The sequence below is a fragment of the Carassius gibelio genome, chromosome B16 (genome assembly GCF_023724105.1).
Source record: "Carassius gibelio isolate Cgi1373 ecotype wild population from Czech Republic chromosome B16, carGib1.2-hapl.c, whole genome shotgun sequence".
Taxonomy (NCBI): domain Eukaryota; kingdom Metazoa; phylum Chordata; class Actinopteri; order Cypriniformes; family Cyprinidae; genus Carassius; species Carassius gibelio.
Window position 1 is genome coordinate 15,438,657 of NC_068411.1, and position 10,250 is coordinate 15,448,906.

The window sequence follows — 10,250 nt, forward strand, 5'->3', positions numbered from 1 at the left end:
TTTGAAATTAAATTCATCACAGGAATAAATTACCTTTTAAAATATATTCAAATAGAAAACAATTTTATTTGAAATTTTATTTACATATTTTCATTACATTCTTTTTGTTCAACTTCATTTTGTATTGCCATTTTTTCCACTTTGTAGAGGAACAGTCAAAGCAGATCCAGAATCGCCTGCCTCTCATGATTGGATCGATAATGGGGGGAGCAGCGTTTCTATTGGTGGTGACTGCGATCATCATTGTGTTTGTGTTTCGAAGGTATGTAAATCAAACTCTTCATCTCAGTTTTTGTGCAATATATGTAGATGTTACAAAAAAAGTACAAACAGAGGCTTGTTTATTGCAAAGATTAAAATAATATCAGTGACATCGTGTCTTTGTTATTCTGCCTTTTTTCCTGCTAGTAAAAGAAGAGAAAGCCCTTATAGCGACAGACTTCAGAGATACATCAGTAACAGAGGTGAGAGCTTTGTTTGTGAATTGCAGTGCACATTTCTCCAACAGTCACTACATCTACATGATCTTCATCTTCTAAAAGTGGGTTGCATTCAGACTACTTTGTAATTATTGCTATTACGTAATAGCTATGATTCAGCAAAGTACTATGTCTACACCACAATTAAGAGGGGTATGTGAGAATTTTGCTATTTTGTCAAAGGATGATGAATGTGCCGTGTCAGTAGTTTTTTGTTTGTAAAACTATGCACATATCTGTGGTATTACTTTATTCAGCCTGACATTTCAAGCCGCCTGGAAGCATGTCTGTGACAGAACCAGTCATTAGATGGTCTGTTTGAATTAAACATAATATGCATGTTGTTATTTATTCAGGTGGGGTGAAATATTACGTGGACCCCTCTACTTACGAAGACCCCAGTGAGGCGGTCAAAGAATTTGCACGAGAAATCGACCCTGCTCACCTAAAGATCGAAGAAGTCATTGGTGCTGGTTAGTACATCTGCTGAAGGTTTGTTGATTTTCCAGAGACAGGATAACACCAGCTTGACAGGAAGTGAATAAATCGGATAAAACAAGCATTATGGGTTTTTCTTTTAAACCTCAGAACACTCTTATGAATTGATTTCTCTCTCTAGCTCAATTCGGGGAGGTGTCCCGTGGCCGGTACAGGCCACTAGGTCGTAGAGAGGGGCTGGTTGCGGTTAAGACTTTGCGCTGGGGAGTGACAGACCGTGAGAAGAATGTGTTTCTCAGTGAGGCCGGAGTCCTTGGTCAGTTTGACCACCCTAATGTACTGAAACTGGAAGGTGTGATCACTCGCACCCCTCCTGAACGCATCATCACAGAGTTTATGGAGAATGGACCACTGGATGCCTTTCTCAGAGTGAGAACAAATTACATGATGTTACAGTCCAGGAAATTATTTATTTATATAAGAGAAATAAATTATTATACACTATTATATGTTATTTTAAAAAGAACAAAATTCAATTTAAGGTAAAATATCACAGAGTTTATGCAGCATGGTCTTGGATCTCAGAGTAAAAAAAAGGAAAGATATGAAATTTCATTCTATTAAGAGATTGTCCACAAGATGCTTTTCTCAAAAAAGGCTGTAAAATCAACTGTGTTGTTATATATATATATATATATATATATATATATATATATATATATATATATATATATATATATATATATATATATATATATATATATATATATATATATATATATAAAATAAAATGAAATGAAATGAAATTAAATGATTTGTGTTCATATAAAAAATATATTATATCTTTATAATATTACATTATTTAAAATTACAAGATGTTTTACTTTAAACAAGTATGAAAAATACATTCAATTAGAAAGGCATATTCATAAATTTTTCTTCTTTCGTTCTTTTTTCAGGAAAACGAGGATCAGTTCAGCGTGTTGCAGCTGGTAGGCATGGTGAGAGGTGTTGGAGCTGGAATGCGTTATCTGTCAGAGAGGAATTTTGTCCATCGTGACCTCGCGGCCCGGAACATTCTGGTGAATTCAAACCTGGTTTGTAAGGTGTCTGATTTCGGCCTGTCCCGTTTAATGAGGGGTCTGGACCACAACATGCCCACCTACACTGCTTCACTGGTGCGTTATGGTGCAAATGTACAGAACACTATTTAAATGGATGGATGTAAATTCATTTCATTTTTAGTTTTTTTGTTAATTTGTGTTGTCATTGATTGAATTATTCCCTCTGTCTTTCAGGGCAGTAAGATCCCAGTGCGGTGGACAGCTCCTGAAGCTTTCCAGCATCGTAAATTCAGTTCAGCGAGTGACGTCTGGAGTTTTGGGATACTCATGTGGGAGGTCATGTCATATGGTGAACGTCCATACTGGGACATGAGCAACCAAGAAGTGAGCATTAGAAATTTCAGCCACATGTGTTTTACAGTCCATGCAGTGACAAAGCAGTTAAATGAACCAAATCTACACTAGAGGGAGCTATTAGAATGTTTCATGAGCAGCTGCATATAAAAAACAAAGAATAGTAAAGTGTGTGTGTGTGTGTGTGTGTGTGTGTGTGTGTGTGTGTGTGTGTGTGTGTGTGTGTTTACCTGTTTTTCCCTACATTATGAGGACCAAATGTCCTCAGAAGTGTAGTAATAACAGTGCATTTTTTTTGTTCCCCATTACAAAAACCGATGATATCATATAGTTTGTACAGTATAAATACCATTACACCTAAGGAATGTCCCTAGAAAAAAAGAAAAGAAAAAACGTGTGTGTGTGTTTGTTTGAGCATCTTTAAACCACTGCTTGAGATTTAAAGTTTGTAGCAGTACTGTGAGATTGTGACATTCAACAGATTTTACTGTATTTTTTGGAAACGTTTTTAGTGTCTAGCCAACAGCTAGAAATTTACTGACATCATTGAGTGTATATTCACATGTTGACTAAATAGTACAACATTACAAGCCTAGTTTTTTTATTAACAAAAACCCTGTGAAGTGAATGACGCAATCCAGTAATAAACAACACCACAAGAAACAATGTTGTGATATAAAACATGTGTGTTGTGCAATTATCTTACTAAATGTTTTTTCCCATCTTATTCCTCTTTTCTAACTTTCCGGTTTTCAGTTCCTTTTTCCTCCAAATCACTTGTCTACTTCTTTCTTTTGTATTTCTCGTCTTATACAATTAAACTCTTCACTAAGGCCACATACACATCATAAAATGTCAGCAGTGAAAATCGTATTTAAATATTGGAGTGAGTCCCCTAAATGATAATTTCATGATATGTTCTGCAACTGTAACTAGAAACTGTTGTAGAAAGTGTTTGTCGCTTAGCTGCAGTGTGTAGAGAGATGTGTCATCTCTGTTTCTCTAGGTGATGAAGGCAGTGGTTGATCAGTACCGTTTACCTGCTCCAAACGGCTGTCCTCCAGCTCTTCACTCTCTGATGCTGCAGTGCTGGCAGGCCGACAGACAGGACCGTCCAGGCTTCGATTCTCTCCTGTCGTCTCTTGACCGTCTCATACGCCACCCTGCCTCCCTGAAGGCCGAACACAGCCGGTGAGTTACTCACCTATTCAACTATTTTACCAGGTGATTCTTTGCTTCATTTTTCTAACATTCTCTTCTTTCTTAGTCCCACTCAGCCACTCTTAAGCCCCACCCCTACTGACCTCTCAACAGTGACAACAGTCGGTGATTGGCTGACAGCTCTAAAGATGGACCGGTATAAGGATGCGTTTGAGAGAGCACAGTTCCACAGTCTGGAAAGAGTGAGCATGCTCACAATGGAGTAAGTTAAAACACACTTTTCACATTAGTTTGTCCAACAAATTCAAACATCACAGAAGAGTTTATTTTTTTTGTTATAATATATAAAAAAGAACAAAAAATTATTCACCAAATTGTCATTCGTGCCACATCTGTTTAATAGCATTCCCTAAGGGAACTGTAATATTTTTGGAACAAAACAGCTTTTTCTTGCCATGGCTAATTTCACAGCTAGCATATTATAAATTATAAGCAAACTTAGTTTAATCATATTTTCACACTTTATTTTGATCATATTTCATTTCTGACACTGCTGTCTCTTTGGTAAACAAGTACATCAACTTTTTCAAAAGCTCAAGACTCTTATGCTCACCGAGGCTGCATTTGTTTGATCACAGAGCATTTATTTGAAATAGATCTTCTGTAACGTTATGAATGTCATAACTGTCACTTTTGATCAGTTTAATGCATCCTTGCTAAATAAGTCATTTTTATAAATAAAATGAATGATCCCAAACTTTTAAACAGATCTATGTAGAGATATAAAATAAATATAGAATTATTATTTGTTTAGATTTGTTTTAAAATGTATGGAGTCTTTTTTTTATCATAAAAAAAATTTATTTGTATTTTAAGACTAAACGTCTGGGTTACCTGTTGGTTATCTATACATAAAGTTAACCAATAATATCTATCCATTGAAAATAAATCTATTTCAGTTGAAGAAGCATTAATTTACAGTTTCATATTTCTGTTTGAGTGCTGTGTATATAATGCATCACTTTTCTGTCAGGGATGTTCAGGCTTTAGGAGTGAATCTGCTCGGTCATCAGCGGAAGATCGTAAATGCTGCTAAGCAGCTCAGGACACACCTCACTCAGGGACATGTGGAGGTCTGATGCTTCCCAAATTGTGTTGACAGCAGTGCATGCTGGGAGATCTAGTCCACAGCCTGCTTCAGGCCACAAGAACACTGGAATAGAGATGAGCCTTGAGTGAAAATAAACTTTTTATTATGAATTATTTGCCCATCAGTCCCACCCTTTCTTGGTGAACTGTTGTCTTCCATATTCTTTCACTTACTCCCTCCTTCGGTGTTGCACTACCTCTCACTTTCTTATCAGTTCATTATTTACTGGCATTCAGTATGAACTTGAGCCTTAAGAACACAAAAAGAAAGCTCCTTCACAATCAGCTGCAAGGACAATCAGAGACTTTAAACGGACGGTATAGCTGACTGTTGTATCTTTGTTGGCGTGGTCAAGGGCACTAGATGTTTCATTTTAACTAAACAAACAAATGATACACATATTGATTAATAAACTGAACCCCCATACAAACACCACAAGTACACTTCTAAAAATCATGTATATAAGTATTTTGTCTTGCTTTTCAGTAAAAATATATACAATTTGCTGAGAGCTTTTCAAGCTTTTTTTAATATATATTGTTTTCAGAAAATGCACACTACTGAACAAAGTTTTGGGGTCAGTGAGATTGAAATGTTTTTGAAAGAAGACTCTTTTGCTCACCAAGATCAGAAATACAGTAAAACAGTAATATTGTAAAATATAATCACAATTCAGAATAAAAGCTGAATATTCAGCAGGTCACACTGCAAATGAGGCATATCTTACTTAGTATTTTTGTCTTGTTTTTAGTCAAAATATCGAAAAATTCTTGAATCAAGATGCATTTACTAGATGCAAAGTAATTAGTTTTTTCTTTTTTTCCAGAGGGAAAAATAAATTACTGCATTACTAGCAGTCCGTCCCTGGGTCAAACAAAACGCTTTCAATAAACATCAGCTGTTTATCTCTAAAGCACAATCATCACCTAATAATTCACATACTGTAATTACCTATAAGGAGAGCAAATATTTAGCTAAACTGTATTAATGTGCATTTGCTCTAGAGAGATATATAAATGTAGTTTTGTGTGTCATCATGGAGCTGGAGTGTAGAGTCTGTGCTTCAGTCAATGATGAGCCACAAACACTAATGCTCTGCTGCCCTATTTTTTCAATCTCTTTGCAGCGATACGAGTTAAAGTAATGTTTTTAGTTACTTTACTATTAAACGTTAATTGTTTGCAGTTTTATACTAAGAAATATTCCTCAGTGGAATCAAATGAAAGAAGTTAACCAAATGTTTGCATACTATCACAGCAGTGAAAAATCTTAATTGTAGTTAATTCAGTGAATTGAATTTCACAATAAATGTTCTAATTTACAGTAAAATGTATGTATACCATTACAAGTTCACAGTAGCTCTTGCAATTTCACCCATATTTATAAACATTTAGTTTTACAGTGATAGCTTCAGTTTTTACAGTAAAATTGTGCTAATTGATTTACAGTACCTTTGTAAATTTACAGGCTTACTGGCAACCAAAATTGCCAGTAAGCTACTGTAAATTGTACAGCAGTTTTTTTTTTTTACAGTGATAGTCTCTCAGTATCTCTTCTTTAGTTTCACTTTACAATTTAATAACTCATACGCGCGCCTCATGCCCAGAGTCTTATTGACCCTAAATTATTTGGTATTGGTGAAAGTAGTATGAAAGTAAAAATTTCCCAAGACATGGCCAATAATAATAATTTAAAAAAAAGAAATCATAATGTGCTTTTTGAGTAAATGTATTTTGTTTTATGGATGTTATTTTTAGTGGAAATAAATAAAATAAAGACAAATAATTAACAAAGCAAAAAATATTTTGCATTGTATGGTTTATGATGTATAAAGTATTGATGAATCATGCAATACTTACAGTAAGTTATTCAGACACACTAATGGTAAAGTTTTTGCATTTTGCAAATATCAGTTGTACACTGCGGCCATGGTAGTTCACTGCTTACCTGTGAACCAGTTTCTCACCACCAAGTCCTTTCTCAAAGCAGGAGTGTTCCTATAAAGGACTATTTCACCCCTGAAACAATGTAGCATAAAGTCACACTGTAATATACGAGCATTGTGCAGTAGGTGTTAGCGTAAATGTGATTACAATTGCTGGGTGAAGTGAAAGAGAGAGATATGTGCTCCTTGTGTATAGTGTGTGTATGTGTTTGTTTTGACAAATGTACAGCACAAAGGAAACAGTTCGGTGCTGCTGAAAAAAAGTGTGAATGGATTTCTGTGTAAAAAAATTTAAAAAGGGAGTGTATGATCATGTGGATGTAAATTTGAATCTCTTTGATTGTACAGTTGTTCACTAATGTTCCACTACTGTTAAAATTTGTAAAATATATATGATTTTGTTTAAAGATGCCTACTGTATTTGTTTACAGGTTCTTGAACCACAAAAAAAGTCTGAATCATCACATTGCTGATATGTCCTTCTTGTCTCCCATAAACAGAACAGAGTTGACAGCATGACATATATCAGACACTCGTCAGTTTGCATCAGCTTTACTTGAAAGTGGACAACATTCTCCGTATGATATCAGAGTATGATCTGATAGGGGTAATTAACACAAAGTCCACATATACACCAAATAACTATTTTAAATTTAAGTTAAAACATGCAGCTATTTCTGCTGTCATGTTAATATGCCACGTTTTAAACATACTTTTTCTAATTTGCTTAATTATAATTATGCATGCATATATTCTGATAGACTACATTATATACTTAACTAAATGCTGTTCTTTTAAACTTTCTATTAATCAAAGAATAATTTATATTCCATAGAAATATTTAGAAACTAGGGATGCACCAATACCACTTTTTCCAGAACTCGCCCTATACTTTTGTACTTGTTGATACGGAGTACCGATACCAAAACTTTTATTGCATTTGAAAATTGTTTAAATATTGGGTACAAAAATAGTATGTATAGTATGTATAATGTAGGGCTGTAGCTATCTAATATTTTAGTAACCGAGTATTCTACCCAGAATTCCATCGATTAATCGAGTAATCGGATAAAATGTGTTTTTGCTTGCAGTGCAATATTAATTATGCAGGAGAAAATGAGACTCCTGGGTCTCTTAAAATTAACAACTAACTATTTTTTAAATGCATAAAATGCAATGCATACATCAAAAATAAACATTTAATTATTACCCATTGTTTCTCTGTCTGTACTTGTACTGTAAACAATGACAATAAAGTTGACAGATGAATTAAGTGCTTTTAAGTGCCAATCGGTTGGGGTTTTAAATAAAGCAGTTTCTGAGATGCACATTAAACATTAAACACAAAACATTAATTTAATTTATCTTTTAATTATTAAAAATTAAGCAAACTTAACTTTTTGGTAAAAAAAGGGGATTTGCTATTAAAAATAAAACATGGAAGAAATGTGTGATTAAACCTTAAAAAAATAATGTTGGATTTTTTTTTTTTTTTTAGTAGTAGGCTATGTACATTGTGCTGAACAATAGTTTTTAACCGGACTTTTATTTTGACGGGTTGGCGTACCTTTACAGTTCTGTGTATCTGATGTGACGCTAGTTTTACTCTAATCAAAACGGTCAAATGCTCATGAACTGACTGTCAGAGCAGTTCTGGAGATGTTGTTCATGTGTCCACGTCCTTATTTAGTGAGACGCAGAAATCACCGGAGCGTCACGCTCGCTTCAGTGTGTTTAATGAATGAAGACGCGCTTCTGCTCCATTCATTAACAGAGACAAGCAGAACATTCAGGATTCATATTTAAATAGACTGTTCCGGCTTAATATTTACAGATATAAGTCCATATCGTGATTTGATGTAAGTGCAATGACCTATTTTTGATTAATTCATTCAAATTTGGCAAATTCCGTGCCAATACGCATTAAACTGTAAATTCCGTTTTTATGACTGGATTCCGCGATTCCATCCGCGTTTTCTGCATCGCGGAATCATAGGTCCCTAGTTGTGGTATGCCAGCTCTATCTTGAAATGAACACACACCACGACGTTCTCTTTACGTTTGACCTCGCACTCAAATCAAAACACTGCTGACTCCTGGCAGTATGCTACTTCGGACGCAGCGCTTGTGTCTCCTTCCGCTTTGTGGGTGACGTAAACGCATTGTGTCACATAAAAAAAATCATTGCGAAAGAACCTGAGAGATTTAAAATAAATTAAAAGAGTCTTCGAGGCAGAGGAATTTGCCTCGATCATTTTTTGTTATCGAGTTAAGGCTGGTTCACACGGCAGGATAATTGGGCCGATTTTAGCCCCGATTCAGCCCTTCCGACAATCTTAGGATGCTCCGATTATCGTAAAATAATCTGATCAAATATTCCTGCCGTGTGTGGTGTGTTAAGACTAATCTCCTCTGCTCGGAAGAATGTCGGGACCGCTCCGATCTCAAATCGGGGATATCCAACATGTTGGATTTATTTTGCCCGATTTCTTCTCGTGTGTGGTGTCCCCCGAGGACAAACAATCACGCAGCCTGTGGACTGTGGCGTGTAGCCAATCAGAACGCGAGGTGACGAGGCAGTGATAGTACCGGGAAACAAAATCAAAACAGCCGGCGTATATAATATAACAAATACAAATAAAGTCGATGGGCATAACTACATCCACAACTGCAGTCCACCAGAGTACATGGAAACTAATATATGAACGTTTATTTCAACGGTTATTAATCTGTGTAGTACGTAACAACATTTCTATGAGATAAAACAACAACTTATCTCCATATCATGATATAGCAAGTATAGTCCATGCTCGCGTCGTCTCCACCTCTTTGACCATCGCCTTTTCTTATTTTTCTTATGTTTTTTTTCCCGTTAAAAACAAAGCACAAACTATGGCCACTGCATCCTCTTCGTCCTCCATGATTGTTTACTCTAAAGTCACGTTTGATCTCGAGGGATTTTGCGAGATTTCCCGTCTGACCTGGGAATGCTCGGGAGTCAAATCGGTTCGTGTGTGATGTGTTGATATTGCCGTGTGGCTGCACACCACACACGGAGCGACCAAAACTGTTAGACCCGTGATTTTTTATCGCCGTGTGTGGGGTCTCTCAGGTTTGGAAAATCTGCCGACAATTTTAAAATCGTCCCGTGTGAACCAGGCCTTACTCGAGGAATCGTTTCAGCCCTAGTATAATGTTAAGGCTGGTTCACACGGCAGGATAATTAGACCGATTTTAGCCCCGATTCACCCCTTCCGACAATTTTAGGATGCTCCGATTATCGTAAAATAATCTGATCAAATATTCCTGCCGTGTGTGGTGTTTTAAGACTGCTCTCCTCTGCTCGGAAGAATGTCGGGACCGCTCCGATCTCAAATCGGGGATATCCAACATGTTGGATTTATTTGGCCCGATTTCTTCTCGTTTGTGGTGTCCCCCGAGGACAAACAATCACGCAGCCTGTGGACTGTGGGTGTAGCCAATCAGAAAGCGAGGTGACGAGGCAAAGTCAATGGGCATAACTACATCCACAACTGCAGTCCACCAGAGTACAAACGAATATATGAACGTTTATTTCAACGGTTATTAATCTGTGTAGTACGTAACAACATTTCGCTGTGTGTGGGGTCTCTCATATTTGGAAAATCGGCCGACAATTT

General features: G+C 36.2%; 1 protein-coding gene across 5 annotated transcripts in view; it reads left to right on the forward strand.

The window, feature by feature from the left end:
• ephb6 (eph receptor B6) overlaps positions 1–6,998 on the forward strand; it is a 140,403-nt gene extending 133,405 nt beyond the window's left edge. For all 5 annotated transcript variants that reach the window (XM_052578017.1, XM_052578018.1, XM_052578016.1 and 2 more), the window contains 9 exons: positions 148–262; positions 409–464; positions 836–952; positions 1,099–1,346; positions 1,877–2,095; positions 2,216–2,365; positions 3,342–3,526; positions 3,603–3,758; positions 4,530–6,998. In XM_052578017.1, the coding sequence (XP_052433977.1) occupies positions 148–262; positions 409–464; positions 836–952; positions 1,099–1,346; positions 1,877–2,095; positions 2,216–2,365; positions 3,342–3,526; positions 3,603–3,758; positions 4,530–4,635 (1,352 nt within the window). In that variant the 3' untranslated portion in view covers positions 4,636–6,998. The remainder of the gene's footprint in view (positions 1–147; positions 263–408; positions 465–835; positions 953–1,098; positions 1,347–1,876; positions 2,096–2,215; positions 2,366–3,341; positions 3,527–3,602; positions 3,759–4,529) is intronic.
• Positions 6,999–10,250: the final 3,252 nt, after the last annotated feature.